We start from the raw sequence: 22,792 nt of genomic DNA, 5'->3' as shown, positions 1-22,792 counted from the left end.
ATATAAACTGGGGCGGGAAATGCTCCATCATCACAGGTTCTCCCATCCAGCCTTCAGCCCCCCCCCCAAACAAATACAGAACAGTCAAGAGGATGAATAGCTGCTGGTTTTTGTACCCTGCTTTACACCCACAGAAACCAAAATAATAGTTTGGAAGAAGTGATTAAGAAGAGGAAGAAGTGAAGGCAAAAGGAAAAAAAAAATCAGAGTCCCTCAGTCAAACCGTTGATGTCCTACAAGCTGCCAGAGCAACAATCGGCTGGCTGGAGCAGGCTTTTATTTCAATTACTGTATAAGCCGAGCAGGGGGCTTTTTCAGTGTGAAAAAAGGTGCTGAAAAACTAGGCTTATATGTGAGTATATAGGGTAAATCAAACTCTTCTAAGGAAGCAGGGATAGATTGCTATGCATTAAATCATATGACAGCATGTAGCTTCTAGAGAATTTTTTAGAAACTATATAAGAACATACAAAGAGACCTCTTGGATCAGTCTGAAGGTCAAATTAATCTACTGTTCTGCATCACAGAATGACTAATCAGAGTGCTGGACTAGGTGAACTGGTCTGATCCAGTGGTGCTACTCTTTTGTCCTTATAATACCACTGTGACACCCCTTCTTCACCCACACAGAGTGTCTCCCTCCCTCTGCACCTCTCAGGTTCAGAGTTACAAGTAGGTCCAGCTGTCACACATTGCTACCCTTCTTCTCTTTTTTAACATCCTTTGAGAGCCATAAGTATTTCACCTTTCAGGTCCCCTCTCTTGCAGAGATACCAGCAGGCAGGGTGGCCTCTGATAACAGGTATGCACTCAAACATTTGACTGAATTATTAGTGTTGAGGGCTCATATACTCTTCCGTTCACACACTGTCACCATTTATTCATATCCTAAAAATTGCAGACTTAGAGCCTGTGAAGGTACATGTGTCTTTCCCTGAGACAGGATTATATAAAACCATAAGATTAAACAAACGAGTTACTTTTATTTGAGGTTTGAACAAAACATTGAAGTAAAGAAGAGGTTACAGTGTTTCTTTACTTTAAACTTTTGAACTGTTCCTTGGTTACAAGCTCACCTTTCCATTTCATTTTAAGCTGATCTTAACCCCAGTGTCACTTAGTCAGACATACACTTTACCCTCTTGGACTTTCTAGCTGCCTACTATCTTCCAACTATCTCCAACATCCCATCAGTTTTCATTGGTGGTTCATAGGAAGAGGCAGACTCTAACCCAGGGGTAGTCAAACTGCGGCCCTCCAAGGACTACAATTCCCAGGAGCCCCTGCCAGTGAATTGTAGTCCATGGACATCTGGAGGGCTGCAGTTTGACTACCCCTGCCTGCTCCAACCTATCTATTACAACCACTTAATTCAGGAGATGTGCAAGTAGCTTTCTGCATGGTGTCAAGGTGGGACAGAATACATATTCTAATGCATCATCTGAGCCACAGGAGGTGAGCAGATAGTTGTGAATTTCCTGCATTGTGCAGGGGGTTGGACTAGATGGCCCTGGAGTTCCCTTCCAGTTCTGTGATTATATGATTGCCTTTGCAGCTACACACACTTGATTGCCACAGCACTGCCTTTAAATCTGCGCTGGTTGTCCCTTAAGAGGTTTCTTGTGGCGACCTCCTTAATAGTATGCTTAGACCAGGCTTTCTCAACCAGAGTTTCGGTGATGAGACCATATATGCTCATGATGACCCGCTCCCCACTCCCAAAACGGCTAATGATAGATCTGAAGGGGGTGGAAAGGGGAAGGGGCTCTGGGTGGGTGTGTACACAACTATACTTAGCAGCCATATTCTGCATGATGGTGCCATTTCTGTGGTTTCTCAAAGTCTGGAAAATGTTTCAGGGGCTTCTCAATGGTAAAAAAGTTGAGAAGACAGTATAAAGCCCTACATATGCAAATAGGATTCAGGCCCAAACTGTACACCAGGTGGCGCTGTACATTTTAGTCGCCTGAGCCAAGTGGAAAAATAATTTTGCTCTTTTTTTCTACCTTGGCAGTTCAATAACATTTTTTGAACTGGTTGTCACTATAAGAGCTACCACAACTTTGTACAGAGAGCTTTTCTCAGTATGAACTGGAGAAAGCAACATGCTGAGCTATCAAGAACAAATTCCCAATTGCCTTTGCTTCAATATTAAATACAGTTTCTTTAAAGTACTTCTGAAGCATGATATCCCCTTGAATACCTCCTTTTGTCCGTGTGTAGCTTTCTGAGAAAATACTCCTATTCCTTGAGGATGAATTTAAATACCCCAGCCAGTTGGTCTGTGGGGCATCCTAAGATCTGAATTTTCTAGTCATGCCACCCATATTATAGAAGTAATTGTGTGGTTCTAAGCACAAAACAAAGCAATTGCATAGAAAATCCATATCACATTAACGTTGGCTTCTGTCTGGTTTGGAATAGATTCCTACACCCCTTGCTGTGTGGAAAGGGGACCTTGGACTGGTAATCATAGTGAGGCAACTTTTAACATGTGTGATTCTCTTGTTATAGATGTGAATTATGGGAGAAACAACAGCACCTGTCCCCATTGGCTAGTTCTCTCCCTCTCCCCAATTGTTTTGGGTGCCACAGTTCTGGTAACTTCCATTCTACCGGTGCTCGAATATTCAGTTTTGGGACTGCAAGCAGTGCCAATGACCACATTCCTGTTGCCTTGTCAAAAGCATTAAGAGGAAGCTGCAATTATCTGTGTGAGCTTCAGCACCTGTCCCATTCTTGCTTTGGCTTTGAAGTCCTGGGGCATCTCTTCTGGAATTATAGCATGTTGCCATTTCACAAGGCCAGTCCCAGGCATGACCCCAGGCAAGGAAAGCAACCAAAAAAGGTAACACACAAATGCACCATCAGCTCTTCTATATTAAAAAAAAGAAATTAGCCAATGTATGAAGGTGAGAGATGGAATTCAGAATCTGGCTTCCAGCTTTAATAGCACTTTGAAAGGGATATGCTGCCCGGTGGTATTGCAACCGCCTCAAATTCACAGGTAGTCTCAGGTTAAATTCCGGCCAGCTCCAGTTAAGGTGGGCCTCAGATTGCAGGTGTTAGGCAAGACTTTTCTGCCTGAGACATTGAAAAGTTGCTGCTGGCCAGAGTAGATGATATCAGCTAGCACAATCAATGTATTAAGGCAATTTCATATGCTATGTTATACATTGCAGTTTTCGCTCCAACTTCAGAATCCTTTTAACATATTTTAACCATTTGTCGGAGATGGTAACAAAACCGGAAAAGATGCAGAGAAGCCAGTCTGGTATTCTGACGCCTCATATAGATACTATTTTGGAGTCTTAAAAAAAGAAAAGATGGAGGCCGTCATAATGTCATCCTTGGGTCCCACAGATTTGTGTGCTGCTTTTAGTTTGATCAGTTCCTGAGGATTGAACCTCTAGGGATTTCAGAGCCCAGAATTGCTTGAAAGATCTTTTTGATAATGTCATACAGAACCACTGGCCAGTCTTATTTTTGTGCAGTCTGAAGCGGTGGTCCCAAACTCAGTGCTAGGAATGGAATCAATAAGCCTTGAGGAATGAAGCCATCTTTGGGGATTTATCATCCACTCTGCTGTTGGTGAAGTGCTGGAAAGCACTGCCCCCTTTCCTTCCTGTCAAGAGGGGGAAAGTGAAATCGTGCCAGGAAGAGGGAACACAGTTGTACTGGGATTCCCTCTGCTACAGGTAAAGGGGATTCTAAATGCCTTGCCATTGTCCAAAAGGATTGCTCTCATTTTTGAGCCCTCTCTGACTGCACTTTCCCCATCTTTCAAGGAGGATAGCTACTCTTTATTATGGTAGCTCAGGCAGTCTTTCTGAGTATATAAGTATGCTACTGGTTTTCAGCCAGAGAAAATCTCTGCCCCTGAGGCATCAAAAAGTTTGGAATATACTGATTTGAAGCAACTAACGTTACTTCAATGCTAGTTATTTTTTCTGGAGCCAAACAAACAGCCGCTTAATTCAGCCTTTTTCGACTTTTTTACCGTTGAGAAACCTCTGAAACATTCTTCAGGCTTCGAGAAACCCTATAAGTGGTGCAATCGTACAGAATATGGTTGGGAAACATAGCTGTAAACATGCCTGTCTGGGACCCCTCCATTTCCCACCCCCTCCAGCCCCATCATTGGCTGTTTTGGGAAGGGGGTAGGTTGATCAACATGACCATATAAGGTCATATCACCCAATAAATATTTAACAAATTTAAAAAATATATATAAATGAATTCACTCCCACCCGTTCAGGAAACCCTTCCAGGGTCACTAAGAAACCCTAGGGTTTCACGAAACCCTGATTGATAAAGCCTGCCTTAATCTAATATATGGTGGCTGATTTACAGAGATTATCTTAGGGCTCAGACCCGGCACCAAATCTGGATACCAGCCCAGATCTACTCAAGCAGTTTTGTTACAGGAAGTATGAACAACTGTACTGCCAGGTGCTTACTGATACATGCACAATATGTGCAGTCATCTGAAAAGAGGACCCTTCTGTAGTTTGCATAGGACAAAATAGGTCCGCCTCTATGCATAAAGACTAAAAGGGCAGAAGACCCATGGAGGAAAACATCCACTGCCATTCTTCAAAATCAAAGGGAAATGCCAGCAAAACATTTAGATTAATCTTTTAGTACTTATAATGCCATAACACACCTTCTTTGGGCTATCATTACAGTAATATGGCTATCCCTATGCATTTTTTTTTCTCTGACAAAATTAGGAGCTGGTACTTTTTTATATAATTTGAAGCTACGACCTGTGGCTCAGGCGAACTGTGAGTAAAATCTTCTTAATCTTCCAGATCAAGGGCCAAGTTCTAGGCTAACAGAAAAATGCATTTGCATTGTGTGGGAATGGTGTATGTTCAACAGTAGCATGATATCTGCTTCCTCTAATTTTCCTGTCTCTTTTCTAAAGTGAGCAAGTGGACTCCTGACCAAGCAAGTACAACATGCAAACTGGCATGACTGGAAAGCTTGAGTACAGGATCAATTTTCTTCCAGTATCTAGAAAAGGCAAATTAGACATCCAAATGCCTTTGTATTGTGCTCAAAGGCATTCTTAACTTCTCTTTGCACACATGAAATAAAGGAGTAGGGATTCTAGGGCTGATCCCTGATTTTGACATCTGTCCCTTGGAAGTTAAGTATGAGGGACATTCAGATCATATTAAGATGCTCATAATCTTTTCTGTAAAGCTCAATATAATGTCCTTGAGGGCTGGTGGTGAGAGATGCAAATGATGGGGGAGTCATGTCCACAAAAGCCTTCATACTATGTACAACTTGGACCCACTCCCTTGCCCTGATTCCTACTCAAAACAAAGCATAGCTTCCTGATCAGCCAACATTGCCTGTGAGACTAAGCCCATCAGGAACTCAGCATTCACTAAAAGGAAGCCTTTTCCAGTGGCTGCCATGTCTGATGAAATGGCGATGGATGTCACCATAGTCCATGAAGGAGCCTGTGCTCTACCTCAGTTATGAGAGAGGCAGCAAAGCTCTGCAGCTCTGATTCAAGATGGTGGTTGCAGGACTAGGACTTGCTAAGTATTACTAAGGACAAAGTCTGTGAGTGGTTTGGAGATAATGTTTATACTGTCCCTCCCTCGAGTCTAGGCAAAACTACCCACCATGACTAAGGCTTTATCCTATTTTGAATGAAATGGTCAACTTCTCCCTTTGCTTTAGACCTGCCAATCTCAGTAGCAGGTTAACATCTTCTGCTCACTTTGATCTCCTGATGAGAAGATCCTTTTCCTGCTACAGGTTCTGTGTGCATTGTTTTGGCTGTGGACTGCTCTTAAAAGCTGAGTGGTCTGGTCTTCATCTCCACCTTCTTGAAGGAATACTTCTGATTGGTCCTTTTGTCAATCAAAATGTACCATGTTCCCCAGTAGATGCCGGTGGTCACCCCACTGTAGCGTCCCCGGTGGTATTTCCCATTGAGGTTGGCTGCTAGGCAGGAGTCAAACCACCAGCCAGCTCCATAGTACGCCCCACAATTGCCCATAGGGTAGTTGTCGTTGTCACTGTCCCAGGTGGTGAAACATTTGTGGTCATGGTTGTAGTTGCGACTGTAGCCCAGGGCATTGCCAGCACTGCCCTGATATTCCCGGGCTGTCAGGCGATATTTGTTGGCCTCACTGGCCACTTTGAATCGGCGGTAAATGGCATGCCGCTTGACACCATGCCAGTCCTCCAACTCTATGCGTAGGATATGCTGACCCAGGCGGGTTAAGCTATGGAGGTGCTCGTTGCCCAGCCAATGCTCCCCTTGCAAGCTGCCAAACCCATGCCTGTACTCTTGCCAAGTGCAGTTGAAATCCACAGCACCATCCTGCCGGCGCTGGATCACAGTCCATCCACCGCCATCTGTCACCATGTCACAGTATGCCTGAGAGTACAAAAGATGAGTGTCATCAGCGAGCAACAGAAGCACCCAAACAGAATCAAACCACCTAAAGTTGCCAGCTCTGTGTTGGGAAATACTTGGAGATGGAGGGGGGAGGGGGGGGTTGGACCCTGAGGAGGATGGGATTTCAGGTGTATATAAAATTATACAGTTCACATTCAAAAGCAGCCATTTTCTCCAGGGGAACTGATTTCTATTGTTTGGTGACCAGTTGTAATTCTGGTAGATCTCCAGCTACCACCTGGAGGCTGGCAACCCTATTTCCATGACAAACTTGCATCATGCCATGATGACACCATCTTCCAGACAAGGTGGCTTCCTCCTGCCTATGTTTGCCTGTGTTTGCTTAAACCCCCAGGTCATGTGAAGCCTGGGGGATGCTGGATCAGGGGCCTACGCATTTCTAATGGAACTTTCATTCCCTTTATCAAAATACAGTTCCAGGGATTCTTTTATGAAGCCAATATAAAAATGATCTAAATGTCTCTGAGATACATCATTTGTCTCAGACTTTGCTTTGGTTTCAAGGCTTATCCTTGATGAAACCCATTGCTTCATGACCGAGGGCTGAGAAAGATTCTTTAATCATACAAATGATAGTTCCCTTATCGACCACTGCCATTTTGGCTTCACAGAAAGCCTATTCATCATTCTTGGATTAACTCTACTTTTGCTTGCCTTTTATGGACTGGATCTATAGAAATACATGCTTAGCCATTGGCCTTGCCATGATGAGTAGCAAGAGACAAGTTTGTACCACCACACATCCAGGCACCAGTTAATTTTACTTTAATTTGGTGGTGACTGGAGCTCTTGCACATGAGTGCGTGGTTAGCTATTATTTGTTTTAGTACTGAATATTACGATTTTGTGACATTTCATTTGTTCCTTTTCAATGTTCTGGAATTTATTCTTTTTAATTCTCTAGAATTCCTCTTTAAAATAGGGAGAGGTTTAGTCCCTGCCTCCCTGCTTACCACGCAGTTAATCAGTGGGATTTCAGAATTTTCAAAAGCACTGCATGCATAGAGACCCAAGGAATCCACATGTGTTGGCTTGGTTGGAACCAAAGATATGTGGTGGATATTAAGGAGGGGGTTGTGTTTCCCTGCTATGAGGGACAGCATGCCTCCTTTAATAAATGTTCCATTGGTCTGATGAGTTCAATGACATAGAAGTCTGTTTGTAAAGCATTTCCAGGTACTTTACACCAGCAGTCCCCAACCTTTTTGTGGTTGAGGACCACCTTCAAGGGTGGGGGGAGAGACGGCGGCCCAGGCGCCGCGCACGCACTGCAGTTGCAGTGCATGCGAGTTTGCGCCAGCAAGAAACAAGCAGGGGGCTGGAGTGGTCCTTTGCACTTACTCTGGATGAATTGAAACTACCATCCACCTTGGGTACATATTATTACTATTACTATTACTATTACTATTACTATTACTATTACTATTACTATTACTATTACTATTACTATTACTATTACTATTACTATTACTATTACTATTACTATTATTTCAATTTATTTCCCAGCAAGCCAGCTCGTGGCAGGTCACATCAGCCCCCATATACAATAAAACCCCGAATAAAACCCAATTAAAATAACAGTAATACAAAAAAGCACAAAAATGTAACATGGCAGAATTGCAACATCACACCAAATGCAACTACCAGCAGGAGTGGCAAGGGAGTACCATAGCTGATTGTCACCAAGATGTTTGGAGGTGTGATCGTATCTACTTCTTAAGGGGGGGGGCCTTAAGAAGTAGTATCATTGCACAACTTAAATGGGCTATGGTGCCACACAATATCGGAGCAAGAAGTTGCGTAGGCACTATGATGGTGCGACCTCTGGCTGAATGGGGCAGACTATACTTGGCAGGTGGTGATCCAACTAGCATATTTGGGTGCATGCCTGAAATTACCTACCTTACCTCAAAGGGTTGGCGGAGAGGAATAGGCTGGATGGTGTAAATCCCACTGTCCTGGATGCCCTGCTTGTGAATCTCAGCACAATCTCGAGGGTAGGTGTGCTCGGATTTTTCAGAAGGTTCCACTGGAAGGAGATGACATAGTGAACTATGGTAAGCCACTAGGGCCTGACAATGGGACACAGTCCTGGATGTGCTACCTGCTTTGAAGAATGCCTATCAACTTGATGATAGCTAGGGAAACAGAATAGAGAGGCATTCTGCTTGGTAAGAAAGATGGCCCCTAGACACCAGTGCCTCCCAAATGAGTAGAGTCTGTCTATGGTTGGGGAGTACAACTGTAGATCTGTCTACCCACTCTCATCTCCACACCTTGGACATAATGGTTACATAGGGCCTCTAGTCAAAGGCCAAACCTATGTGCACAGGAATCTATATATTTAGATCCCAGTAAACCATTATGACCAACATGCGGATGCAAAGTTGGATGATCTTGGCACTTTGGAGGTTCATGTGCATAGGGCTTAATCTGGCCAACCAGGATGGCTATTACCCTCCCCTAAGGCCCTTCTTCTTTCCCCCCTTTGTTATGTCTTCCAGAACAGCCATGCATAATAACGGTTAGGGATGCCGACCAGCAAGTAATGGGTGGATCTCTCTTGATTACACTGATCTCCGGGCAACAAAGATCACCTCAAAGGCCACTTGGTGGCATTGTACCCAACTGAAGTTCCGTCCCAAACCCCGCCCTCCTCAGCTTCCACTCCCAAAATCTCTAGGTATTTCTCATCCCAGAGTTGGCAACCCTAATAATAAATCAATTGTGCTGGCATGAGAAAGAGAGGGCTGACTTCTACTAACCCGAAAGTGCTGGTGTCTCTTCAGTCTTATGGTCTTTTCCTATATCTGAAAAAAAGGTACTTGGAGTCAGTGAAGTTCCTGCAAAATACTTCTTGTGATAAGCATTGTCTTCTCCACTTCTGATCCCTAATGATGGAGTCTCTCCAGCCTTCTTCTACAGACTTGCTAATGTTTGAATCCATCTGTTACATCCACATCCCAGTTTCAATGCAGAGTCTACCAGTGCATGCCGCTGCCTAGAATGCTACGAACAAGAGAGGTCCTGTACAACTCAGTGACCAGTTATATTCTGCCAGACAGCCATCCAAAGACAGAGATGTGACAAAGGACTGGGCCTCTTGAATTTTGTCCTGCAACCTAAAGGAGACAGTCCTTTGGAAAACTCGTATTTAACTTGCAGGAAAGAACTATCCACATCTCATGTATTTCACAATGACCAGCTTTCAAATGAAGGAAGGGGGACACTATTCTATTCATATCTTAGTCATCCAAAAGGACAACGCAAAGCACAGACATCTTCTAGGGAAAAGAGTGATGCTACCCCATTTCATCCTGAGATATGTGACCGCGAATTTCTGTAAGCTAGCCACAAAGGAAAAAGGTTATCTCTTTAAGCTTATATGTGGGAAAGTATCTTGGGCTTTCTAGGTTTTGCAAGGCCAACAATTCACAACCTGGTTTCTTTCTGCACTCCCCCTAGAGATGAGCAGAGATAGTTTGGAAAGTGATATAACATTTTCTGAGTGATTTCCCCATATATATTTTTTTAATTCTTTATAATTTGACTTTTACCCGCCACTCCCGTGGCCAGCTCGTGGTGGGTAACAAAATTCATACCCCACAATAAAAAACCCATAAAACCATTAAAAACCCATACACACATGCAGGCAGCAGAATAAAATACCACCCCCCACCTCCCCTTAACAGAAGGTGTATAATCTCCTCAGTGCGCTAATAGGGAGCAGCCGATGACCATGTTGACCTCGTGGAAGAGCTCCATCCTCATATTGATAACACCCCAGCCGATAACTCTGGGCCAGAGGGTGTATACAGATGTTAAATAAACTGCCCCCTGTGAAAGCCCACAGGGGAGATGGAAATAATGTGATAACTCATCCCCTAAAGCCAGCCACTGTGTCCTGTCCCAGAGGAAGGAGCACAGCCACTGAAGGGATATGCTGGTCCTGGCAAGATGGTGGGCCAACAAGTCATGATCAACCACATCAAATGCAGGTCTAACATCCCGAGGACAGTTGAACCAGCCCTATCCAGCTGGGACCAGAGATCATCCGTTAAGGAAATCAGCACCATCTCCACCCTGACTGATATGGATTGAGTGCCAGAGTCTCCTTCAAGAATCTGCTTCAGTTGTTGCATCTCCAGCCCAACAATTAAAACAAGATAACAAGACATATCCAAGGAAACTCAGAGGGAGCTCTGCTTCAGAATGGGAAGAGCAAAAGAAGCCAGCAGTTTCAAGACTACGACCAGCTTTCCCCTTGAAAAAAATTTTTTTTTTAAACCAGGAAATATTAGCTCTTGTGTCAGAGACAGGTGTCACATTATGTCCACTGAAAAACTGTTCGTAAAAGCAATATCTTTAAACCCCAGAGCACTGCTTGTGTGTTTTGTCCATCTTTCAAAGATCGATGCAGCTTTTGTGTGCCTATACTCTTTATTTGAAAAATGTATTAAAAGTTGAAAAACAGCTCTGAGAACAATTAAAGGATGTGTCTGGCTTCACTCCAGTGATAATCATAGTAGCTAGCCAACAGGAGGCTGAGGCAGTTATGAACACACCTCTCTCTCTCATCTCCTTTCACAGAGGAGGAATTGTCTGTCACCTGATTCAGCCTGAACAGTGGTAGGAACCTGAAGTCTTCAGAAACTATTCTGGGACAGCGAAACAAATGCATACATGTGTTGCTGGCAGGGATGGTGCTTTTAAATTGCTGATACCACTCTTGAGACATTTGTTGTAAAGTCATGTCTGACCCATCGTGACCCCATGGACAATGATCCTTCAGGCCTTCCTGTCCTCCACCATTCCCCAGAGTCCATTTAAGTTTGCACCTACTGCTTCAGTGACTCCACCCAGCCACCTAATTCTCTGTCGCCCCCTTCTTCTTTTGCCCTCAATTGCTCCCAGCATTAGGCTCTTCTCCAGGGAGTCCTTCCTTTTCATGAGGTGGTCAAGGAAACATAATGTTTGCCTTTACCCTGAATCTGTAACTGGATCTATTTTCTGAGTTCTCCTCAGGAAGCACTCAGTTATCAATACATTTCTTACATCATTTCATCATTAGTTAATTCCTGGACAATGGCAATACACATTCATGCAGGAATTGACACAAATTGCTATAACATTAAAAATACTTGGAACAATAGAATCATAAAGTTGGAAGGGGCTAGACAGGCCATCTAGTCCAACCCACTGCTCAATGCAGGATCAGCCTAAAGCATCAAGGATAAGTATCTGTCCAGCCACTATTTGAAGACTGCCAGTGAGAGACGGGTTCCCCACCTCCTTAAGGCAGCCCATCCCACTGCTGAACTACTCTGACTGTGAAATCCCCCCTTAGTATCTAGCTGATATTGTTCTCCATGTAGTTTGAACCCATTACTGCGGGTTCTATTCTTTACTGACAACAGGAACCTTTCCCTGCCCTCCTCTCACAACCTTTCAAATAGTTAAAGACAGTTCTCATAACCTCCTCTTCTCCTGGCTGAACATTTCCAAGTCCCTCAACTCTTCCTCATAAGGTCTGATCCCCTGGCTCTGGATCACTCTCCTTGTCACTCTCCTTTGAACCCTCTCAATTTTGTCCACATCCTTTTTGAAGTGAGGCTGCCAGGACTGCACACACTACTCCAGGTGGGATCTGGCCAATGCAGTATACAGTGGGACTATGACATCTTGTGATTTTGATGTGATGCTTCTTTTGATACAGCTCAAGACTGCATTTGCCTTATTTACTATCGCATCACACTGTCTGCTAATATTTAGCTTACAGTCCATAAGTACTCCAAGATCACAATCACACACACTGCTACCCAGAAGTGTATCTCCCAGTCAGTATCCATGCTTCTCATTTGTGTGATCCAAATGTAAAGCTCTACACTTCTCTTTATTGAATTGCATCTTGTTCTTGTTTGCCCACTTTTCCAGCGTGTTCAGATCTTGTTGTTTGCTACTCCTCTCAATTTGGTGTTATCTGCAAATTTAATGAGTAGTTCCTCCACCCTCTCATCCAGAACATTGATAAAAATGTTGAAAAGTACCAGACCCAGTACCAAGCCCTGTGGCACCCCAGTGCTCACCTCCCTCCAATCTGATGAAATACCATTGACAACTAATCTTTGGGTGCAGTTTTCTAGCCAGTTCCCTATACACCTAACCATCCAAAAATCCATTCTACAGGGCTCCAGTTTCCCCATCAGAACATCACGGGGAACCTTGTTAAAAGTCTTACTGAAATCCAGGTAAACAACATTAACAGAGTTTCCAAGAACTAATTAGCCCATCACTTGGTCGAAGAAGGAAACCAGGTTGGTCTGGCAGGACCTTTTGGAAACAATCCGTACTGACTTATATTATTTATTTATTTATCATACTTCTATACCGCCCTCCCCGGAGGCTCAGGGCGGTTTACATTATAACAGAGAACAATACATAAAACAATACATAAAAAAACTTCCCCAGATCAACAAATGGTCCTTCAGATATTTGCAGATCACCCCCTTTGAAATCTGCTCCATAATCTTCCCTGCAATTTAAGTCAGAGTCACTGGCTTGTAGTTTCCCGAGTCATCTGTCCTCCTTTTTTGAAGATTGGGATAACATTTGCTCTCCTCCAGTCTTCTTGCACCTCTCCAGTCCTCCAAAAGGTCCTAAAGATGATTAACAAGGGTTCTGCAAGCTCTCAAGAAAGTTCTTTGAGCACTCTTGGGTGTACAACATCCAGCCCATGGAATTTGAACTCATCCAGTATAGGCAGGTGCCTCTTGACAATCTCTCTGTCCAAGTCAACCCACCACCCAGACATTATACCTTGCCTACTACGATCCCTAGATGTGTTCATATTCTTTTGGGAAAACACAGAAGAAAAATAGGTACTGAGCCTTTCTGCTTTCTGCTCTTTTTCAGAGTCTCTCCATCTTCACCCAACAGATCTATTGCCTCATTTACCTTACATATCTGAAGAAGCTTTTCTTGTTATAGTGGGCTTCCCTGGCTAATCTCAGCTCACTCCCAGCTTTGGCCTCTCTGATGGCTGACCTAGTGCCTAGGAACCTACAGATACTCTTCTTTAGAGGACTCTTATGTCTCTGGGTTTATTAACCTGCTCTATGAAAGTCTAACATACATGTCTAACTAGGAACTTCCTTGGTCCTCCATCTCAAAAGGAATCCAGGAGGACATGATCACTGTCCCCCAGAGTTCCCAGGTGGATAAACACATGGAAAGCCACCTTTGTGACCTGAATCTCCATAGTGAGATGGGTATTTAGAGGCACCCTTAAGTTCTTGACAGTACGTGTAGCTACCAGCTGCACTCCATCACAACACGGGAGATTTGCTTCCTCTTCTGGTCCCTTCCGTCTTCAGAGGGTTGAGCTTCAGGCAGCTTTGCTGGATCCATTTTGTCACAGCTCCCAGACACCTAGCCATGAATTCAGGTGGAGTATTTGGCTGGCAACTCATTAACAGGTAGAGATCAATAGCATTAAGCACCACCCACTTAAAGTCATAGCATCCTCACAGAGCCAGTTGCTTAAGACCAGGACTTGGCTTCTCTCTCTCCCTTCTGCACAGGTTTTTGCATGTTGGGTTTGGACTGAGGGATGAGCCTTTGGTGCCAGCTGAAGGGCAAGAGCCAAAGAGACCTGGGCTCATAATCTATGGCTTGTAGTTTGTTGCTGGTGGAAAAAGCACCAGACGAGAATGTTGGATGGTATTGTGTTGTGCGTGTATACTTAAACCGTTTGTCCATTGTAAGACTCTTTGAGTCCTTACTTTAGTAGAGGAGTAAGATAACATATTTAAAACAAAATTAAATCAAATAATCTAGAATGACAAAATCCCAAAAGTTTGGAAAGGATCTTACAAACATTGTGGCCAAAGGAAAAAAAATGACAAAATCCCAAGAGTTTGGAAAGTGTAATTAATGTTTGTGGCTTCCAAAACAGAAACCAGGAGGAGGAGTTCAAACAGTTTTATACCTAAGGAGCAACTCCGACAGGTTTATGCAAGCACTCCCAACAAACTGAACTGCCTCCCTGAACATATGACCTTAAGGCAGGTCTTCAAATTAACACAGTAGACTAATATAAGGGGATATCTTCTTAAAACTAAACCTTCTATCACAACAGAAAGGATTTCACAAACAGGGTGGCCAAGGAAAAGAATGGCAGATAAGAATCAACAGGATTAAGGGCAATGTGATGCACAGTGGGGGGAAGCCATTAACTCATCTGAGCTCTGCTGGGGCTACATTAGTTATGACTGCCAACATGTTGGGATCAGACACATCAAAGAGTGAATGAACCAATGCCAGTGAAATGTGATCTTCTCACTGAGATATTAGGTTAATACAGCAGAGGTTGCATAGTCATAGAAGCATGATATTGAGGGCAGTAAATAAATCTCCCAAGAAGTATTTTGCAAAAAAAGGGTAAACTTATTCAAGTAGATCCTGTTCATTTTCACATTGCAGTCAAAAGGCGAGAACCCCAGTCTAAAGAGTACTTTCCCTGTTACAAACGACCAGCTTGCTGGCATCATGTGCGTGGGAATATGAGCACCATGCATCTAAAGAGAATTGTGCAGAGACATGTCTCCATGAAAGCCTATAAGCAGAGAGCAAAAAGAGAAAGAGAGTAGAGGACAGAGGTAAAATATTTTTTATTAAATTATCTCCATTAATTCTGGGCAGCTCCCAGGTTAAGACAAAGGGAGGCATCCCATTCAAGGACATAACACCTATACACAATTTAGAGTGATGGTATGCCCCCACCCCCATGTCCAGGCATGGTGAGTCACTCACTCCAATGCCTCTGGTTTCTTAACACCTCACTGCATCACAGCATATTGTGAATCCTGGGTTGAATCCGTATGGAGCTTTTATTCCAGTCCTAGGTCGATTCAATCCTTGACATCTACACTGAATGCAATTTCAATTTTAATTTGGGCGATTTAAATTTTTTATCTGCAACAAGCATGATTGATTCGGAGTGACCCTACCTTTCTCCAGCAATATCCTGGAGTGGATATAACCCTTGATATTTGAAAAATCGGCCTGAGTAAGCATGCAGCTGTCTGCTTTCCCTAAAATAATTTGCTGCCAAGCCTCCAACACTGTAGAAAAGCCCTGATTGGCCATGGTATCAGTTCCTGGTTCCCAGGCTGAAAGGCTTCACTTAAAGGGGAAGCCCTAATTTCTTTCAGCAGAAACTCCAGAAGCTCTAACTTCTCTCGACAGAGATTTTCCTCTTGGATTTATTCCCCCTCCTCTGCTGTCTCCAATCCTCCCCCCACCTTCAAGAAAAGAAAGAAAGAGGCTCTTGCTATGCCTGGCTCCCCCCCCCCCCGGACATCCCTAATCATGTGTAGAACACTTTTCTGTTTCAATGGGGAGGGGGGGATAGAGGAAGACCCGAGTTCAAATCGATCTGAATTCAGCAGGACCCACAATGGAATAAACAAAGTAAGTGCAGAATCAGCCCTGATGACTGCTAAATGCTGTTGACTTTATAATAGTAAGTTAGGTATAATGGCAGTTGTTTAGCCTCTTCAAGTGTAAGTCTTGAGGAAAGGACAGATTCAATTTAAAAAATAAAAGTAGCCTATGGGTGTGGGGTGCAGAATATTCCCTCAATCCCAGTCCCTCATCCAAGGTGCTTCTCTCCGAGAGCTGAAGCCCAACTAGGAGGGAAAAAAATTACTTTGGGGAAACAAAACTCCATAAAAGTAAGTTGTGGGTAGGAAGATTCAGCATCCACATTCCCCCATTACTCTTCAAACACTACTCAGTAACTCTGTGGTCAGGTAGTATCTACATTTAAAGGGGGCGGGCTGCTGCTTTCATATATCCTTTGACCTTTATGGATCACAGGCTGGATCCAACATGGTTCTTCTGTAGACACAAACACTTCAGGTTGTGGACTTGCTTGTCTCCTCTTTCCACAGCAGCCTGAAGCGTTTCCTGAATTCCTGCTTCTCCGGGAGACACCATCCCCAGGAACAGGATTTGGGTCCGCTGTCGGAGGAGGCAGCTGAGAAATCCATGCTCCATGGGCAGAAATCCTTGTGCTTGTGGAAGTGCTGTGCTGGTCCAACCCAATGCCCTCCCATTGAAGAGTCAGATTCAGTAGAAAAATACACCTCTTGCCATGGAGACTACAGTGTCTCATAAGAGTACACAAGCTATGTAGCATTCCTTGCAGTAAAAATTCCATCCAGGTTCTCTGGCTCAAGCTTTAAAAAGAGATTGAACAGGTTCATAGAATACAGGCCAAAGGGAACCACTCTACCCAGGGGCAGTGGCCTTCTGAATTCCAGGTTTAAGAAACAGCATCAGGGGAAGGCCTCTATTCCTTGTTTGCTGGCCATTGGGTGAACCAGGATGTTGGTCTAGGATGCCTACTGGTTCGATACAGCTGGGCTTTTCTTATATGACCCTAAGTAAGAATATGGATGTGGGTTTTCTAGCTTGCGTCTGACCGGCTTTCTACACTATGGTGGTTCACCAGAAATGGATGGTGTATTTTTACAAACCAATTACAGAACTGTGGTTTTTAAAAATGTATTATTTTTCTAGATATATGTCTAAATGAAAGCCGACTGATCTTGTCCTCTTTCCCCACCCCCCACCCCATAGGCTTTCCAAGGGTCGCTGGCCCAATGCCATCCCTCCCCTCTCCCATGATAACATCTCCATCTCTCTTTCTATTCATCTTTTGGCCCGGCATAATCAGAAGGGAGGATGTCAAGGGGGAGAGGGCACTATCTGGAGGTCCAATCTGAGGAAACAGAAAACAGTGGGGGGATTGTGTTCGAAAGAGAGAGAATAGTTCCCTTTACAGCCCCAGACAGCCTGACAGCTGTAAAAGTCAGCAGTGAGCCCCTCAAACGTTTCTTTCTAATACAGCATCCAGCTGTCTGGAATTCCAGCAGGAATGTAAACTGTTGGGATGTCAGACTTCAAAGAGAGGAGGAGTGGAACATGTCAGGCAGAAGAAATGGGGAGGGGAGGGGAGGTAAAGGAGGGGGAGGCGGAGAAGCAGCAGCAGCAGAAGAAAGCCGGGCAAGTAGCACTGCCTGGGCCTGTTAAACTCTGGATGTTCAGAGACAGAGAGAGGGTAAATTCATACCATCCCTTCTATGCACGGTGCCTTTCCTTTAGCACATGCAGAGGGGGGGGGGGCATTCAACTGCTCCAGTCTGTGCAGACACTGGAATCCTGCCTAGCCAAGGTTTTATGCTACATTGATTATATATTTTTATGCTGTACATGTAGATTGATTTACTATTCTTGTAATGTTTATCAATATAGATTGATTATGTATGTTTTAGGCTGTTTTAGCTTCAATGGCTTGTTTTTACACTGTTACGTTGATTTAATTGTAAAGTGCCTCCATCAGGACTCTGAAGGAGTAGCATAGAAATATCCTGAATACTTAAATATATAAATGAACAAGCAAAAATGGCAACTGTTAAAACTCTGGTCCATTCCTCACAAGGATCAATGTGGCAAATTGCTTACAGAAAGAAATAGCGGAATTTAAAATAGTGCAATTCGGCGTAACGCATACCTGCCTTTGTAGTGGAATCCAGTTGCATTTCATTCGTTTCCCACAGGTTTCTGGTCTCACCAAAAATCATTAGAAAGGAAGCAATTTTTCCATGCTTTGTCCCGCCCCTGGCCGTCAATCAAATGAGCAGCCAATGGGCGGTTGTTACCATGCTCCAGAAAAGCCCCTTTCCCTTTAAGAACGGGTTTTTTTAAAAAAGGAAAACACATGTTGCAACGAATATGCCTTGATTCCTTGATTCCTTGATTCCTCCTAATGTAGAGACCCATCTAGCTGGCAGCTGGCGTGTGAGCTGCCGATTCATCGTTACCACGCTCCCCTGAGTGAAAAAAAAATCCCCCCCCCCGTGCACGGGCACGATTTTCGGCTGAAAATAGAGGGAATTTGAAAACGGGGCTGTGTTGTGCTTGGTGACTTGAGGGGAGCTTTAAAGCAGCTCTGTGGAGGGACTGCAGCCGGAGAAGCCTCACTGGGTGAATGAAGGCTCGCCGGCTCGTTGCTCTCCGCTCGCTCCGAGAAAAAAAAATGGCGATCGCTTCGCTGGAAGTTCAGAGGAGAGAGCCAGGGGGAGGGACTTTGCTGAAACCGCAACAATGGTAATGCACAGAACTTTTTCGAAACTGTTGCAGATTGTTTGCAAGAGTGTACTGCTTTCCAGAGGGTGAATCCACTTTGGGGGATTTCCCTGTAAGCGCTACAACGAAGCACTTTTTGCGGGTCTGTTTCAGGAGTGTGGCAGATTGTGTGTGATGTCGTGCATAACTGCAAATTAGTAGTGTTTACAATTTGCCACACTCCTGCTATTTTTAACTTGTACGGAATGGGCCTCTCTGTTTGGCTCTTTTTTTTGGGGGGGGGTATAACTGTGCTACATCCCCACTCAGTCAAATCCTCAGCAGCTGCTCTGTTGCTCAACTTATATGCCACTGCTCCTGGCCAGCCAACCCACGGCGACTCACAACAATAATTCTAACAATAAAACAACAACAAAAAACCCACCCCAATACCATTAAAAATCATCTGCACACTCCCCAACCCACTCTAATCCTACCTCCTATCTGTCATATGTCCAGGGCAGATGTCTTAAACTGGAAGATCAGAGGAGGGGCTATAGAACTTTTCTCAGCCTGGCCTCTACCAAATGCCTGGTGGAAGAGCTCCATCTTGCAGGCCCTGCAGAACTGGGTTAGTTCAATCAGGGCCCTCAGCTCTTCTGGGAGTTCATTCCACCAGGTAGGGGCAAGGACCAAAAAGGCCCTTGCCCTGGTTGAGGCCACGCAAGTGTCATGTGGGCAAGGGATCTCCAACCGATTTAAATTCGCAAAGCGTAATGCCCTGTTTGGAGCATAGGGAATCAGGCAGTTCCTCAAATACATTGGGCCCAGATTGTGGATAACCTTAAAGATCAATACCAAAATCTTGAACTTGATCTGGTAGGCAACTGGAAGCCAATGCAGCTGCCTCAGCACTGGCTGGATGTGAGCCCTCCAAGATGTCCTAGGAAGAACCCTAGCAGCTGCATTTGATCAACTGGTCATTTTAAAGGTACTTTCATAGGTCACACTTGAAGTACCTTCTTCACAAGACCACCATGTACTGAGAATGTAAAACATGCACTGGTCAGAATGCTCATTTGCTAGGCTATTGTATCTCCTCTCCTTTCCCTTTTGTATTATCAATGGAGAAGCGATGAACAAGGACAGCTCCAATGCCATTTAAGCTGCTGTGTGAAAATGGCGTATGCTCCACAACAGCTTGTACCAATTCATAGTGCTCTTTTTGATCTTTAAAGCCTCAGTGGGCTTCATTTCTGTTTATTCAAGGGATGCCTTCTCCTGCATGAACCTCCACATCTCCATAATTTGTCTTCTTCAGAAGTCAGGCTTGTGAATATTAAGGAGTAGTGCTCTTGTCCGCCTTCTTTGAGGAACTCCTTCCCCCTTGAACACATGAAGCTGTCAGAGTCATTGGCCTGTCGATGGATTATTTACTATGGTTGGCAGGAGCTCTCTAGGATCTCTGGTGGAGGTCTTTCACATCACCTCTTATCTGAGCCTCTTAACTGGAGATGCTGGGGACCGAACCTGGAACCTTCTGCATGAAAAGCCAGTGACCATGGAGCCACAGACTGTTGAGAAGCCTATCTGTCTTAATCTGTGCTGCCCTCAGAGTTTTGTGGTTGTTACCAGATTTTCCTAGTTTTAGTATTTCTTTGATACTTGTGCAAGCACCGGGTCATGTCTGACCCTTGGGGTGATGCCCTCTAGCGCAGTGGTCCCCAACCTGTGGGCCGCGCCCCGGGTGCCGGGCCGCGGCTCCCTCTCCCCGCCCCCCCCGCAGTAAAAAACTTCCCAGGCCGCAAGCTTGCGGCCTGGGAAGCTTCTTACTGCGGAAGGGCGGGGAGAGGGAATCAGGGCCGGCCGCGCCCATGCGGGCGCGGCCCGATGCACGGGCGCAGCCCGCGGGTTCAGCCCGATCCACGGGCGCGGCCCGATCCACGGGCGCGGCCCACGGGCGCAGCCGATGCGTGGGCGTGGCCCGCACGGGCCGCGGGACGCGCCCCGATGCCCTGCCGGTCCCCAACCTCAGAAAGGTTGGGGGCCACTGCTCTAGCATTTTCATGGCAGACTCAATACGGGGTGGTTTGCCAGTGCCTTCCCCAGTCATTACCGTTCACCCCCCAGCAAGCTGGGCCCTCATTTTACCGACCTCGGAAGGATGGAAGGCTGAGTCAACCTTGAGCCGGCTGCTGGGATCGAACTCCCAGCTTCATGGGCAGACAGCTTCATACAGCATGTCGCTGCCTTACCACTCTGCGCCACAAGAGGCTCATGTTTCTTTGATAGATTGCTTTAATTAAATTTGTAATCAGTCCTGGATCCACATATTGATGAAAAGCAGGTATGAAATGAAATGATACACACAGGCTTATATATAGATCCAGGTGGCTAATCATGTTAATCTGAAGCAACAGAACACAGCTAGACTCCAGTGGCACCTTTAAGACCAACCAAAGTCCAGTGGCGCTTTTAAGATTAACTTTGATGGTCTTAAAGGTGCCACTGGACTCAAGCTTTAGTCTTAAACATAGGCTGCTATAAAATTATCACAGGATCGTTAGAAGAAAAGGATAGGTTTTAGGAAGGGTCAGAGGTAAAGAACATCAGCTTTGTATAAATATCTGTTGTTGGGACTAGAGAGTATGTTTAGGCACAGGCTGGGTGTCAAAAATCAGGACAGGGAATTCCATTTGATGCCCTTCTTGGTTTCCCTCCTATGAGTCTCTTGGTGCTGACAATCTTGGTAAAACCTAGCAACATTGCAATGTTGTATTTGTTCTGCTGGAGATGAGTCTACCTCTTCTCAAGAGAGATCAGTTAGAAAACGGGCAGCCAAGAACTCCAGTTTACTCACCAAGAAGGGATGTTTTCAGGACTGTTTCACCGCAAGGCAATTTGCAACCAGACAGGATCCCCAGCAACAGGGCTGTCAAAGAGTTGAGCTGCTCCTCCAGGCGGTTCAGATCCATTCGGCCCTCCTCCTGCAATTTCTGCAGACTTGAAGCCATGGATGACACTCTGTTCTCCACCAGGCTGAGCCGTTCCATCAGGGTCCTTGTCCTCAAAGGGTTTTGTTTGTGGATGTCTCCAGCGTGCCTCAGGAGCTGCTTGAACTCCATCGGCTGCTGTTGCCCGGGGGGGACATCTGGCACTTCCTCTGGCACTGCCAGCTCTTCGGGCATGAGCACACGGAGTCTGCAGCTCCCCAGTCCATCACAGCTGCCTTCTGATGATGGCGGAGGGATGGCCACGAGAGACCCCAGACACGCAGGATCATCTCTTAGGCTGCATTCAGGAGCATCTGGATTCAGGATGGCTGAGCCTTGCAGAACCATAAAGATGACAACCAGGAAGAAAGACTTGCTGAAGGAGGAGAAGAGTTTCATTCTCTCTCACTGCCGCCTCTAGAAATGTGTTCAGCTTGCAAGACGGCCAGACTGTGAGCTGCGAAAGGGCTGCTTCTGTCTCAGAAAATGAGCTTCTCCGGGCTGGGAATTCCACACGCAGGCTGGGTCAATCTGCTTGCAGAGACCGAGGAGATTGGGGAGCTGCAAAGAAGAATGGAGGAGGGGAAAGAGACACACAGATGAAGAAGGGCTTGAGGCTTCCCAGTATATTAGCATGTCATGGGGTATTAAAGCCAGGCTCTGGCGGGAGTCGCTGATTAGCGTTCTGCTGTGCAAACTTCACTCATAACCACAAGGGCTTGACTTGCAAGGCCTGTAATTTGCGTGGATGTTAAATCCAGAAGGAAATCCCTGAAAACAGAGTGAACAAGCGTGAAAACAGAGTGAAAGGAGCTCTGCTTTCTCTCACAGAGGGTGCTGGGCATGGGCACAGAGTGGCCACCCACATATCTTTCTTGCCTCCTCTAAATGAGTACGACTGTACATTTGTCCCCTACTAAACTATGTTATATGAGGACGTGTGCATGCACATGAAAGCTTATACCTTAAAATAAAACTATGTGAACCTTAAAGGTGCCACTGTTCAACTGGACCTGTTGTTTTTCATTTCCTTTAGGCAAATATTTTGAAGATCTGCCATTGATTTCCTACTTTCCCACTTAAGAGAAGCTCTGAGGACACAGAAGCATGCCTTGCAGTGAATCCAGTTGAGGGCCCATCCTTGAGCCTAATCTAGGAGCCAAAACCATCCAGGAAATTGTGCTGCATAGGGTTTCTAGTCTCCATGTGGGACCTG

General features: G+C 45.1%; 1 protein-coding gene across 2 annotated transcripts; it reads right to left on the bottom strand.

Moving 5' to 3' along the window:
* Nucleotides 1-1,017: 1,017 nt before the first annotated feature.
* LOC143831890 (fibroleukin-like) lies at nt 1,018-22,128 on the bottom strand. 2 transcript variants are annotated; one of them, XM_077325418.1, is made up of 4 exons: nt 21,444-22,128; nt 9,217-9,261; nt 8,359-8,480; nt 1,018-6,409 (listed from the first exon to the last, which is right to left on the bottom strand). In XM_077325418.1, exons 1-4 carry the CDS (start codon nt 21,973-21,975, stop codon nt 5,816-5,818), a joined length of 1,293 nt encoding a protein of 430 aa, XP_077181533.1. In that variant the 5' UTR covers nt 21,976-22,128; the 3' UTR covers nt 1,018-5,815. The 2 variants fall into 2 exon arrangements, with proteins under 2 accessions (XP_077181533.1, XP_077181534.1); XM_077325419.1 differs by lacking the exon at nt 9,217-9,261.
* Nucleotides 22,129-22,792: the final 664 nt, after the last annotated feature.

Source organism: Paroedura picta, chromosome 3 (genome assembly GCF_049243985.1).
Source record: "Paroedura picta isolate Pp20150507F chromosome 3, Ppicta_v3.0, whole genome shotgun sequence".
NCBI lineage: Eukaryota > Metazoa > Chordata > Lepidosauria > Squamata > Gekkonidae > Paroedura > Paroedura picta.
This window is presented reverse-complemented; position numbering and strand designations above follow the sequence as displayed.

Bases quoted from the DNA above. Each gene is read 5' to 3' on its own strand.
- LOC143831890 (XM_077325418.1), bottom strand. From the start codon at position 21,975: ATGAAACTCTTCTCCTCCTTCAGCAAGTCTTTCTTCCTGGTTGTCATC. The intron at 9,262-21,443 runs GTGAGTAAACTG...CCTTTTTTTCAG, and splicing joins CCTGAAAACATCCCTTCTTG to ATATAGGAAAAGACCATAAG. The intron at 8,481-9,216 runs GTTAGTAGAAGT...ATCTCCTTCCAG, and splicing joins AGAGACACCAGCACTTTCGG to TGGAACCTTCTGAAAAATCC.